General features: G+C 31.8%; 1 protein-coding gene across 2 annotated transcripts in view; it reads left to right on the top strand.

The window, feature by feature from the left end:
* Positions 1 to 2,221: 2,221 nt before the first annotated feature.
* Positions 2,222 to 15,220, top strand: part of LOC132721056 (neuronal acetylcholine receptor subunit alpha-7-like) — a 29,552-nt gene continuing 16,553 nt past the window's right edge. Inside the window, exons 1-2 of one of the 2 annotated variants that reach the window (XM_060705307.1) lie at positions 2,222 to 2,532; positions 7,026 to 10,148. In XM_060705307.1, coding sequence (XP_060561290.1) covers positions 2,373 to 2,532; positions 7,026 to 7,717 — 852 coding nt within the window. In that variant the 5' untranslated portion in view covers positions 2,222 to 2,372 and the 3' untranslated portion in view covers positions 7,718 to 10,148. Of the gene's footprint in view, positions 2,533 to 7,025; positions 10,149 to 15,220 lie in introns of those variants that run through there. The other variant, XM_060705306.1, reaches the window with a different exon arrangement.

Below are 15,220 nucleotides of genomic sequence, written 5' to 3'. Positions count from 1 at the left end.
GTTGAATATTGATAGGAATTCATTTGGTTTCTATAGGTTTTTTCTGGACAATTACGTACATGTGCATAAATGTTTATTGTATGGAGTTTCATGTTTCATATTGATAGAAATTGACAAAATTGTTTTCTCCAGAAACATGCGTCTTTGTTAACAATTGTAATTGGGTTTTGTTATTTTTTTATGCATTTATAGGGTTTTTTCGTTTAATTTTTCATTTTCAGAACTTGATACGACGTATCTTACATTAATGGCTATGTAATATGTATTATTATCTACCTTGTTGTACAATGTTGAATATTATATGCTCATGTTTTGTATTTAATAACTTCTGACACAATCAGATGTTGACACAATCAGATGTACATCTTCTTGATATTATAATGTGTATTTGAGCCGATGGCCAAGATTTTACATAACAATAAACTCAAAACTTAAAGTTTACAACCTGACATCAAGCAATCAAGGCATTACAACATTTGAAAATGTGGAGCCTCATCAAATTTAAGCCTATCATGTGGTATAACCATCAAATAACATTAATAATATATATATTAAATTTTGAACATTTGACTAAAATCGCCGAATAGTGACTGGACTTGGAACCTTGTTGATGACACTGCAAAATGATAAGGCTTAATTTCACTTGGCGGGGTTTAATTTTATTTACACTGTATTGTCATATAGGAACATATTGGGGATAAGAGTGAGGATTGGCGCGCCTAAAACCGGTTTAACCTCCCCAGTGGTGTAACTACCACTGACCGTTCTAAGGCGGTACCCATCTGCGTACCTTCAAATGTCTCTAAAGTTATTTGTTTTGTGATGTCTACGTTATTAAATTGTCGTTAACGGTAAGAATTTCTTCAACCCTAGCCCCACCCCTCTCTCCCATTTTGACCCTTCTTTTTTAACCCTGCAAAAAGGATAACAATGATGTAAAAGATATTTTAAAAAAGAATACTTTGAACGGAAAATGTAAATGATAATATCAGAGTTTCATTACGTGCCATGTAGAGCTCTTATGACAATGACATAATACGGAATATGCAGTTAATTACTTCTGGATAACTGTATATTCATAAAGTATATGTTTGTTACATATTTGTATAAGATAAATAATAAGTAAAAATGTAAATTCGATTTTGATTTTGTAGTGTGATTTTCACTCCGTCATATTTATTAAAAGCATAGTACTATGAATACAAAAGAATATTTAGAAATATCTTTATAATCCCTTTTATATTTACGTGCGACTAAGTTGTAGCCATATAAACGACCCTGATATATTTATTCCTATTGAATATAAAATTACTAATGATTTTACCAATATTCGGTCTACAATGAAAATAGATATTTTGACTGATATCTTCTTTGGTATATAACTAAGTAAATGTCAAGTCGTGTGATCATGCTGTTATTTCGGGAAATATTGTGTCAGGTCTTTTTGTCAAATCATTCAGAGACTACCTCAATTTTAAATAAAGTCAAGATGTGTTTAGTAGTGAAGTCACTACCAGATGATGTAAATGTGAATTCAGGCAAAAAAAAAAACTATCAAACAACAATTTTGAAAACAAAATGATATAATTATCATTATTGTTGTTATTATTATTATTGTTATTATTATTATCATTATTGTTATTATTATTTACTTGTTCTTGTTTTATTTTCTTTATGATGTATTAAATATAACATATTGCAGCCAACCATCAAACGATAACAAATGCAAAACTCGGTTTTTGCTTCCTCTCACATTATGTCCTCCTGTCCAAGGGTCTCGCTTGGTCTAAAGGCCGACCTACAAAATGCATGCACACCAAGAGTAGTTTTTACCCTGGTTGATCAAAGATATGTTTTTGTGTATATTAAGTACATTAAGTAAATTAAGTGGATTTTTTGAAATTGCGTATAGACACATATTTTTTCACTTTCTGGGTAAACATTGTATGCACGCCCTACAGAAAGTGAAATCACTACGTTAAAAATGAATTTTAACAGACGATCCTCTCTAAATCACGTTCATTTATAATAAACCAGTGAATTTAACTAAATTAAATGTATCTCTCTATTTTCTATCCAATAAATAACTCTCAAAGTTGAAATATTCTGATTGTCAACTATGACAAATTCATTTAAAGTGTTTTCTTTAGTGAAATCAATGTGTAATACCATACAGATAAAATATGTTTACTGTATTTCATTTTCGTTTGTTTACGGAGTAGTATAGTCGACAAACTTTATCACAAGATAACGTGTGTTTATATCTCAAAACCTGATAAAATGTGTTATGAAAACGAAAGGTGCAACATTTATCCATTCACATGCGGATATTGCTTTATGTCTATACGAAATAAGAGAAAATAGAAAAGAAAATGGCGTGTATACGTCCACACACATATGAAGACATCAATGTCTTGTTGGAATTTACACGATCAGAAGGTTGGGGATTTTCTGAAATCGACTGTAGGGCAACTATGATGGTCGACCCTGAGGGATTGCTTGTTGCTGAAGATGATACCGGAAAACCTGTTGGTATGTAGATATTAAATCAAACAACAAATACGTATATTTTGCATGAAAATTACTTTTTACGACGAACACCGATCTCAATATTTCAATACAGTGTTGTATGTTGAATACTTCTAAGTACTGAAGTATTAGTACTGAAGTATTATTAAACTTTGTGACAAGAAAATTATTCCAGAGTAATTCTATTATTAAATCTTTCAAAATATACTATGACACGGCGTCATATATGTAATATTTGGTACTTTTTCTAGACAATATTCCATAATATTATAATGGCATCTAATTCATTGTATAAACAACTAACACAAAGTGTGTCTTGACTGTTTAATTTACTAATTCCAAGTGCTTGGAGCTGCATACATTTAGGCGGTAATCGTGGGAAGTATAGACTTGCTATAGTGATAACATAAATGAATTATAAGTACATTATTCTACAATATATATACAATACCCGACTGGAAGCTTGCACGTAATAGATGATGTTGTGGTAATGAGGGCATTCGTAGTATAAATTAAGCAGATTCACCTAAATATCACTGTCCTAAATAATAACTTAAATTTTGATATCTATGTGTAGTTTAAAGTTTAGATGAGTTAAATATAATTCAAAAATAATGAAATTTAGTCCTTTTTGGGGAGGCTATGCCTCACCAATGTTAATACTACCCGTCAAATCTTACTGCCGCGGTAATCAGGTAAAAAAATAGTACCTTCATTTTTTCTAAGCTGACTCATCACTCATCACAGACATTTACAATATGAAAATATTTTCATTCTTTTATTTCATATCTGCAATTGTAAAGATAATAATTCTCTGAAAAATTCTGGATTTTTGTTTGTTATTTTTTCAAAATCACTACTCCGTGACGTCATACTGCCGCGGTAATCAGGTTTAGGCATACGTACGTTTGTAATAAATAGTTCTGGTATGAAAACCCTTCTATATAATAACTTTATCAATATTTTTTAAACAAAAAAGCATAAATGAAAATTTATAGGTAAATGCTTTAATTAGGTGGCAAATATTCTTTATTATTTTTGATAACAATTTTCCAATTACTACGCAGCGACCAACTGTTTATGACGGGTCATTAACTAGAACGTTGCAGCACCGTAGTCTCAATATCATGCATGTTCTTTTTTGTTGTTATAAACCATTAATAGTCCTTAATATTTTTTTAAAGACAAATAATGGTAAACTGTCGCTTACATCAGAGACATGGATCAGGCTTGCGTGATAACTAAGGAAAACTAACTTATTAGTACACCTTAGGAGGCCGTACGCGGAAAACGCTCATAAACCGCTATATCATATAACTGTTAGTAAATATTTTGCATACATTTAACTAAAAATTCACTAATGGTGATGAACATACAGTTTGAAAACATTTTATTCTTAAACCATGTATCGCCGGAAAAAAACTATTTAACTACAAAATCCGTAAGGACCCTCCGACAAAATTTCACCACAAGATTACATTTAATATTAGCAAAATAAAAAAGCAATACTTACATTTTCATCTTACATAATTTATTAATCAAACTTTTAACATAAAAGTATTTTTTAAAAATATGTCTGGCAATTGACAGATCCCTACTCTGATCTTTTATTTGTAAAGGAATAAATTTAAACATGTGCTCTTTTGTTTAGGAATATTTTGTAGTGAAAGTCTTAATATATCCACTAATCTCATAATTACAATCAGACAGGTCAGGGATTTATACAACCAGTCGTTTAGTTATCTACGCTCATTTTAATCCCAATAGAAACATTCAAATATTTGGGGTAAAAAACATGACCAAAGTACCTAGTAGTCGTTTACCCGGTGGTGATCCCATTAAACTGATTATAGATTCGAATAGAAAACACAAATAGAAACATGTGTTTCGGTACAACAAAAATCGGAAGTAAAGTGAACAGTTAAATGACAGAAATATGTGGTCAAATATGTTTTAACAAGGAAATAATTATTTCAGAGAAAGACGCAAAGATCAGTCTTCAATCAAATGAATGACCCCGTATTGTGTAATTAGAAAGTTTATTCAATTCTAGGGCAACGAATCATAATTTGATAGTCCATGTGTAATAAAATTTTCAATACAGATTATGAGATACATAAAAATATTAAAGAATAAGAAGCTTTAAAAAAAAACACAAAAAACGCATATATATACGAATGACTTACAGCCGAGCATCGGAAATTCATCAACATATCTTACGAAATTATAATTTGAAAACGATATTTGCGCGCGCTGAAGTGATTAATGATTATTTGAATAAATCAAATAAAAAGAACTTATATGTTTGTGTTCTAAAAAAAATTGGCGGCATAAGACGAATTTCGTTTTCATTTTACAACACTTGAAAAATTACTACAGAAAATATGTTGTTGTTTTTTGTTTGTTTTGTTTTCAACAAGAGTGTGTGTTTTAAGTTCATTTATTCTCGGCGCCGGAATAACCATATGTCCGAGATTATAGCATCGGGGACGTCTTTTTCAAGCAGAATCTTCCTGGTAGCCCATTCTTCGTTCGTTAGTGGTAAAGGAGACGAGAGTAAGTTACGACAGGTCAACCAATCACCTCTGGTACTTGAGATGACTTGACCTTGACCTGCCGTGTGCCTTCTCCGCGACGTGCATACCTCTGGAAGGATTTGGAGAAGTTTCCACAAAAACCTCCAAAACAAGCTATTTATAACACCATTCATAGCACTGACGCTGCGATGTTTCTCATCTATTTGCGGCAAATGGTCGACAAGGAAAACCCTACGTAATAACCGCACACCCTGTTAACAACAGATTTTCCGCAGTATATATTTCAAGCTAGTGAGGTTTAAAATCTATCGATTAACTACCATAAGTTGGTGTTGAGTGTTGGCGGTAAAAAAGAAGATATAACTTCCTGATCAATTTTCACTTAGGTTGATTCAATTTTGAAGAAGAAGAAGAAGAAGAATCTTTATTTTGCAAATTAACTCTCAAAAGAGTCATGTACAAGCATTCATAATATATACAATAACATGTATGCATAAGTAAATAAATAATTACATAGCAAGATGACGTGACTGCAAGTTTTTCTTTTCTTTCATTATTATAATGGTTACCATTGATTATATATTTAATTTACAAGTTATTTACTTTTTTAGAGATTCTACATTCAAATATATAATAATAAGAAATACTTCGTGTATGTATTAGGCTTGCAATCACGGGAGAGACATTGTCAGTATCTATTACATAGTATACTTTCAATTCTCTTCTATACACTGGTCTTTGTATTACATTTACTAATCTAAGCTATATGGTTTTGATTTATTGCAATAGAAATATGGCACAAAATATCGAAATTATACAAACAAAACAAAACAAATGTTACTTCTAAACTATACTTTGAACACATATAATGCTTCAAACTTGATACAAGTAAGACCAGTGTATGATTTGAAACTTACAAATTTATAGCCTTTATAATCATCGTGTTACTTAACCTATTATACATTAGCTTTGAATAAGCTTTGCAGATATGTATTTTTTTCAAGAAATATTTAGCTTTAATATTATCCGAAGCCGTCGAGTAATGAAATGGGAATAATTTTCTGAAACGTGATTTAAGACAACTTTCTGTCCGTAGAGCATGAATATTAATACTATATAAATATGTATAATTTTTATGGCCAGCAAGTGGTCCAATAAAACGAGGTTCTAGAATTTGCGAAGCTTGTTAAACATAATAAATAAAAACAAACAAATGAGTAAGTTGTAATTGGGCTTTTATTAAAGCCGGTATATAAATTATACAGTGCACCTTTAGATTTTGTTATGACTAGAAATAGTACACAATAAAATGTTATTATGTTTTATCTGGGCATAAAAATACGCCATAGGATAAAGATCTGAAAATTCAGAACTTTATACCCGCCCAGACAAGCAAATTCTTTTATGTTCAAATAAAATGTTGCTTAACTTGCAGTTGTTATTATCATTCAATGATATTAAAATGACATAAAGTATTTATGATGAACAGTCCTAGAATGTTTTGATAAGGAACCGTCAGTTGTAAAATGGTATTATGATCTTATAATGAACAGTCGTCATACCTGCTGGTATGTCATTTATGAATGGTTTTTAGGTTTTTCAAAATTTGAATGATTAACAATCCTAATGTAGACCTCAATTATTAACAAAATGAATAGTCAACCATATTAACCATATATATGAATGGTTGAACGATAAATGCCGCAATGTGCATATCTTCTTATTTAACAGCACATTTTAAGCAAAAAGAAAGGAAATTATAAGTCTGAAACATTCTGTCATAGCCTCCCCATCAGTACATTCAGTGTTTTGATTATGATTATAATTTGTCGGATATTTAATTAATTGTCGATAAAACGGACACGGATAAAACGTTTTCGAATAAAAACCCTGTTGTATTTTACATTTCTAATAAAAAAATGAATAAAAGTTATTGATTATACTTAATTTCATTTCCAGGTTTTATTGGTTGTTTCAACATGGTGCCCGACATAATGTACGTGAATTTGTTCATTGTAAGGAAAGATATGAGAGGTAAAGGAATCGGGAGAAAATTATGGAATGCGATGTTAGAAACTGCGGGTAATAAAATTGTTGTACTCGATAGTGTTTCAGAAATGAAGGAATGGTATAAAAAGCAGGGATTAGTCTACGAGGAATTTACTGTAAAAGGCTACAAAGGAAAGATAGCTAATGTTGAATCTGACATTTCTGGAGACTCCTCATACATCTGCGAACCTTTGACAAATGAACACTTGCCGGCGTTACTTGTATATGATCAGAAAATATATCCTTATTCGCGGGAGAAGGTGTTGCGTGCATGGTATTTCGGATCCGATAAATACAGTTTTGTTGCACTGTGTGATAACAAAATAGTCGGGTATGCAAGTTGTCACATGAAATCAAAGAACGAGTGTATCATACGAGCATTATACGCAGATAATGACATTATAGCAGATAAATTACTGGTTAAACTTTTGTCTTATATCCCGAAAGGTACGATGATAGGATTTGTTATCTTAGACGACAAACCACTACCGAAATATTTTGCAGACTTTGTGAAAACGGGAACTGAATTTAGACTTCTTATGAAAGAAATGCCCGGTATTCAAACTGACAAAATGATAATTAATGCAGCTCATACAGTGTGATGATAATAAAGATGTCTGACAACAATATTTGACGCTACCACATTTTCATTTGTTGAAAGCACCATTTTCTTAAACAGTTACTTGATATACGTGCGATTGGTTAAGTTTGTTTGAGTCGTCAGACCAAACAAATAATGGTAGCGAAATTTCAGACTCTAATGCTGTTAATTGCAAGTGCCGAAAGTAGTCCGCTTTTTTGAAGCGGTTTCTTCCCTTTATATGTAAACTAACGCCGATACATTCAGGGGAGATCACTGCGTAAAGATGGTCAAATGACAGGAGCATTAATTTTAAAGCAAAATAATTCCCGAATGGTCGAAGATTTCTAATATTCTTTATAGATATACGTGCTTATAGTAAGCTCCATGATTATTTACATCTGTGTTAAACAACAGTTAGCGTCGTTACAAACACTTATATAGAATAATATAGTTTTCTTCAAACTGTTAACTAATAACTTCACCGTGGCCGAGAGGTTTGCGCGCTCACTTAGGAAGCGAGAGGTCTGGATTTCAAATCCCAGTTAAGGCAATTCATTCTTTTCTTCTAATTGTTTAAGTCAAATAAACATTGGATTGAATATCAGTGTTTAAATTAGTCATACAGCCAATTTACTACAATTAATACGCTGGAAATCATTGGTGGCACATTACAAAAACAAATTGGTTTATAATCTCATAGCCTTCACCTTTCTGAAATTCTGAGACCCAAACAAATTCAGCGCCTTCTGTGCTTTGATTAATAAAAGCTAAACTACAGTGCAAGTAGGGTTATGAATTCAGTTATTTGAGTGTTAGAAAAAATGGATGAAAAGTGTGATTTGTTTTTAGAGTTTTAGTTGTATATAAGGATACATTTTTCAGTTAACAGTTAATCATGAGAGGATCACAGCACTGGATGAATGCGATCGACAGTGCAAATGTAAATAAACATTTGAATGTACACCTAATTATAAAGTTAATAATTGACTTGGGCTTTTAGGAAACAAATGTGGAAGTTATTTCTTATTAAAATTAAAGCTACTATCCCACACATTGTAGTTTGTGTGTTTTTGAAAAAAAAATGTCATCAAAAGATAACATTTCATCAGAGGCTGATGCGTTTATATATGTCTTGTCCGACAAAAATACATCTAAGTAAAGTATTTGTAATTTTTATCCTACTGTAATTCTAAACGTTCTATTTTGTAAATATTGACGTAAATTATAAACACAGCAAGTAGATCAGTTGGTTGCTGGTAGAACAATTGCGCGATTTTTAATCATGCAATCGATTGCAGCACAATACATCATAGAAATAGACATTGACAATATCTTGGCAATCCAGTTTTAAAACTGATATTTATATAGTAAGGTTATCTTCATCAAGCTGTCCCACTTCAGCATGTTCACGGGAATTAATATCTGTGTCAAGTGAAGCATAAAACCGTTAGAGCACAGTTATGTAATGGAAACTCCAATATACAATTATGTTTAAGGTTTTAGACTTGTTTAATGTGGCAGAGATGCATTTAAGATGAAAAAAATTACAAATTGCTTTTTTTGTAATTTTATGGTTCCAATCAAAATGAATCATTTTTAAATGCCTTAGATAAAAATTATGATTTTTTTAACGTGCATGCCATTTTAAAGAGAAAAAATTATAGAATAATATCAATAGTTAATAGTACGACCTACAACATGACCTTATTTAAATCGGAAATAAAGTATTATTATCAGTGATATGAATATATACGATATGTCTAATATGGTTTAGACACCTACTTATGTATGAACCCACGTCGGACTTGTAAATCTGACGATTCTTGGCCGCGTGGGTTCAAACCCATTCAGGGACAAGCCGTTGTCTCCTTGAGCATGAAACTTTACACTCATTAATTAGTACTGGTTGGTTTGAGAGTGTTTCAATAAATTAAAAACAATTCAAAGGTTTTTTTTATATCTTTTAATGGTAAATATACATACACGTATATATGATTTGATTTAACTGCTCACAACGATTTAACATGTCATAAAGTCAATGTGTTAGGATTATCGTTTTACTAAAGAACTGAAGTTCAAAATTCAAGTGAGTCTTTACATTTCTTTATATAAATAAATGATTATATGTACAAATTATATTGTATTCTTCTATATCGTCAATTTGTGAACAAAATGGATATAATACGTAACGTTTTTCTTAACATGAAAAGGTTTAATACTCGTTAACTTATATGTATAAGCAAGACATTACTAACGTGCATGGACGGCCGTGGCCGAGTTTTTAAAGCCGTTGACTTCAAACCACTTGCCCCTAACCGTTGTAGGTTCGAAAGCCGACAAGGACTTTGGATTTATCATGTGCCATTCATGCCTGAAATAATGCACCGAGAAAACCCTAGGAAAGTCACTATTTGACCTTTCCTGTGTTTTTGCGACCAACCAACAAAAAAGCTATATATCTGCAGCCTGTTATTTGTTATTTTGAATTTTGAAAAAATCGTTACTGTACATACACGTATTTATTTTGGAGCATATGGCGCATGACGTAATTATTGTTAACTATCTATTGTTAACCTTAATTTAAAAAGCAGCAAACCGATCATACGATTATGAAACAATGTATTTACATTTTACAAAAGAAAAATTTCAATAGATAAAGCTTTATATACTTTAAAGGTTTTTTTTACTGTATGATGAATCCGGAAATATTTATAAACCATTAAATTTTGATGCAAGATATACAAAATTTCATATCATATGTTCCAGAATAACTAGACTTCTATTTTTATTGTGAAATATACGCTTTAACATTTAACCTTATTATCAAATAAGCATCATATAAATACCAAAGTGAATTTACTTTTTAAAGAAATGCATTATATGGAATAGAATCTGGAAAAAAAATGTTATAAAAAGACAATTTTTATTGAATTCGACCATTTTGTACTCGCCTGACAAAAGTAGGTCGACAACTGTAGAAAAAAGTGTAGAAAAGTAGTTGATCACCTTTTGACTGTTTTTTATCCTTTGAAAATACAGGATGCTAGTTGGTAGTGAAAGAAATGAATTAGAATTTTGTTGAATCAGTTCTTACTCTATCTGATTTATTTCTCTGAGAGTATAAATTGAACTTTTGGTTTCTTTTTTCACCAGCATCCTGGTTATGTTAATGAAAGCTGGCTCCTTATTATCCTACCACAACGGAGGTGACCATTTGCCTTCTCTGCGTCGTGCGTCGTAAATGGCGTCAAACATTTTTCTACAATTATCATTTCCTTCTACACTAACTATATAATGTTGTTATAGCAGAGCAAGATTAATTCCTTGCACGAATCTCATTCACATAAAGGACTGAATTCCTAAAATGAACACCAAAAATGAGAAAATTGAAAATGTTGCAAGCACGGTTTGATTGAGCCTGTTAATGGATGGTACTGGAAAGTGCAGTTCTATCAGATTGGGGGTATACATAAAACCAAGGCTCGATATGGTTCACGTATATTTCTGCTTTATTTTACCAGTGGGTCCATTCAAATATTTACACACAGGTCTGTATACCACTGTATAAGACTGTACAATACCATATAATACTTTCTGGATCTTGTTTGTAAAACAAGTACCCTGACAAAACACTCCACTTCACTGTCAACTGTCACACTGTGAATAACTACTGTGCTCAATCCTATATCCAAACTATCAAATTTATATCAAATCTGTACAAACTAATATTAACCAACATACGATCATTTAACAACAACTCAACTGAACTTTAAACATGGCGTCTTTTCCCGCAATGCTATACCATGTGACCACAAGCAATTGAAACGCAAGTTCCGATTGGACGAGACAGACGAAAGAGCCAATCAACAATACGGAAAGTCCGTGGGAAATATTGATTACTGCTCACCTTTACGAACTTAAAATATTCACCACGTCGGATACAATTAAATGATTTAAAGGCCCATCATGTTTACAAAATGATAAATAATGAAAAGTTAAGAATTTAATAACTTGTTAAAATTCACATCTGCTACACTTTCCCTCACATCTGAAAATGATGTCTCATCATTTCGAAAAATGAATGAAAATATATTTATCATCTGAAACAAAGAAAATCTTTGTATGACAGTAAATATCACTTTGGACAAAGAACACACTTGAAAATCTCAATCAAAATATTCTTGTTTAAGTCATCAGCAAATGATTAAGTGCTGTATAAATGTAAATATGTGTACTTCTGCAGACATGTTCAAAATCAAACTTTAGTCTTATCCCCTGCTGTCAAAAATTGTGTCACACAATTTTCAATCCATAGTACTTGTGCTCTGAAAAAAATGAAAATAATAAGGTGACTTATAAGGGCCAGGTATCTTTGTATGTATTCTTATCATGCATGTGAATTGATATATGCACAAGGTCACTATAATTAAACTCACTCACTCACTCACCAACTCACCAACTCACTCACTCACTCACTCACTCACTCACTCACTCACTCACTCACTCACTCACTCACTTTTACATAGATATTTCATACAATGGTCCTTTATAATTATGTTACTTGCTTAGAAAGGAACTTTAGATGTAGGGACTGTGAATATCATGCATTTTTCCATTGTTGTATACAGACCCATGTTAGCAACTGACATATAATTATTACTATAACTGTATTACAACTATATATACATAACCATTTTATTCTTTGATATAACAAGTTTTGGCCGGAATGTTGAGTTGAGTTGGGGAGGCTATTTATTAAATAGTGTCCTTGTCGTGTGTGTGTGGGGTGGAGGGGGGTGTGAAATGTGCACTCAATAGGTTGCAGAAGGGGTATCTGTCCGGAATATACATTTTCTATTGTTAATTGTTGTGGTTGGAGAGCTGAAAAAAAAAACATAAAAAGACAACATTTTATAACATTTCGACAAAAAAGTTACTGTTATATAATGGATTATATATCTACGCACTTTATCTTTTTAATTAGCCAGATTTTGATCATATTCCTGTATTTTAGATTTAAAACCTGCCGAAGGGAACGTGCCGCTTTACATCATATTACTCAAATTTATAGCGACGATTAGTGGCGTACAACAAATGATATAGCTATGAACTTTAGAAAAAATACCTTTTCTGTTATCAATGTTAATAATAAAGGTGTATTGTTAAGAATGGCAAGTTTAAAATTTGTAGTATTATAGTTTCATATGTTGGCCATTTTCTGGATCCGTCCCTGTTTAGCTTCAGATCAACTATCCCAGCTAGAAACAAGATTGAACCAAAATTCATCTAACATTGTACATTGTAAACATTATAATTTTTGAAAACGCTGATTTTTTACGGTATAATTTTGAAGGTATATAACTGCTGCAAAATGTTCATAGGATGCTTCGTAAATACATGCATGAAATTAAATGTTTAATTATTTACACGAAAGCGAATGCCTGAAATAACGCCAAACTTCAAACACATCAACTATTTTGCAGATACATTAAGGATCACAAACCCATGTTGTTCAATATGTTGTTCAATATGTTGTTCTTTACAGTGTTCCGTTTGAACAATCGTGACTTTTTATTTCTCCTTACCCGCGATGCACGATGGTACGATGACACGATGACTAAAACACAACAGTACGATTATGAAAACACGAAAGTACCGTGGTACGATGGTGAAAACGTGATGTTATATTGCGTTTTCACCATCGTATCACTTCTTTTTCGCCATCGTACCATCACGCCATTGTGTTTATACAATCAATCCATTGCGTTTTCACCATCGTGCCATCGCGTTTTCACCATCGTACCATCGCGCTTTCACCATCGTACCATCGCCTTTCACGTTCGTCCCATCGCATTTTCACCATTGTGCCATCGCGTTTTCACCATGGAACGATGATGCGATGGAACGATGGTGAAAACGCGGAGGTACGATGGTGAAATCGCGATGGTACGATGGTGTAAACGCGATGTAACATCGCGTTTTCACCATGGTGATATCGCGTTATCGCACTTTCATCCATCGTACCATCGTGCATCGCGGGTACAGACTAAATAAAAAATCACGATTGTCCAAACGGAACACCGTAGTAGTGACAATGATAATATGACGATGGCAATGACAGCGATGATGATGATTATAGTTTATTTTGCTTTAGTCTGGCATCCGGAATTACAGTTTATTATACTGTCATGGTGTCTTTTTTTATAAACATCTATGGTACATACTTAGTGATAAATATCCAGTAAAGAATACACCACGCTCAGACCTTACTCGTACTAAAAGATACTACCATCAAAATGCTTTTTTGCAATACCACTGACATGCGATTGTGTCAAATTTAAAGTAATTTCAGCGCCAATTTTAATGTTAATAATGTTACATAATTGATACGCAACCTACTGAATCTTTTGGATGTACATTTATTACATCAAAAGTTTGTAGACTGCTCTTTTCATCTAACCTACCATAAATCAACGCACTTGATAATTACATTCAAACATTGAAACGTTTATTTAGTACCATATCAATCTAAAAGTGATAGAATGGTGAATAATGTTGATAGTAATAATGTAAATTTCTTTGTAAATTTTAAAAATATCAGATAAATTCATTTGTATTCTTTGACACATAAACAACCATTTCTTTCATAACTAGGTTCTGGTGGTCTTTTTTTGGGGACAAAATAAGAGAGTTAAGTCAATAGTTTAACCCATTGTTTATAATGACTCCTAACAATAACTAAATAAACTATTAAAGTATCACTAACATTAACAATGTGGCATTCAATTATTTGATTTAAGATAGTCAAACTATCCTTTTGTTTTAGTTTTAAACGAATCCCCTTTAAAGGTTTCAAATACAAAAATAATGTACCTCTAGACAAAAGCTTTTGCATATTATGAAATAAGCGTGCTTCCACGAAGTCATTGTGAGGGTCATTTTCTATAATTATGTCAAGTCTCGATCTTAAAGGGGAATGCGGCATTTTATCAATCAGAGTATAATTTTGAAAGAGAATATTAAATATTGTAGGTTCAACACAACATTTTTCAAGGAGCTGAATTAATTCATATTATGCGAGCCTCTAGTAAGCATATTCTTATTTTATTCATCTCGATTAATTAAAACAGTATTGAACCTACACGAATATAGTATTTTATTTATCATATACCTAGAACAAAGACCGCCGCTCAAAGTGCAAAATAATCATGTTCTAAGCATGGTTACAAATTGACAAATGATCAAATCTTACACAATATTTAAACTAAAATCTAGATATCGCAATTATAGATCTTAGATTTCCAAATGCATTAATTGCTTTACATAGCTAGAAACTTAATAGACAGAAATGATATAGAAATTAATACTTTTACATCTAGAAAAATGAAGTCATTCTTCTTACTCAAAGCTAATAATTATTACTTTATAGACAGGAAGATTTACAACTTTCTGTAAGAGTACATGTTAATGTTATTTTTGGACAACAACTACACGGAGGAGTCACTTTAAAAAAGGACATAAA

Source organism: Ruditapes philippinarum, unplaced genomic scaffold (genome assembly GCF_026571515.1).
Source record: "Ruditapes philippinarum isolate M1 unplaced genomic scaffold, ASM2657151v2 ctg1846_1_1_1_1, whole genome shotgun sequence".
NCBI lineage: Eukaryota > Metazoa > Mollusca > Bivalvia > Venerida > Veneridae > Ruditapes > Ruditapes philippinarum.
The sequence above is the reverse complement of the archived record's forward strand: the minus strand, read 5'-3'. Positions and strand labels throughout refer to the sequence as shown.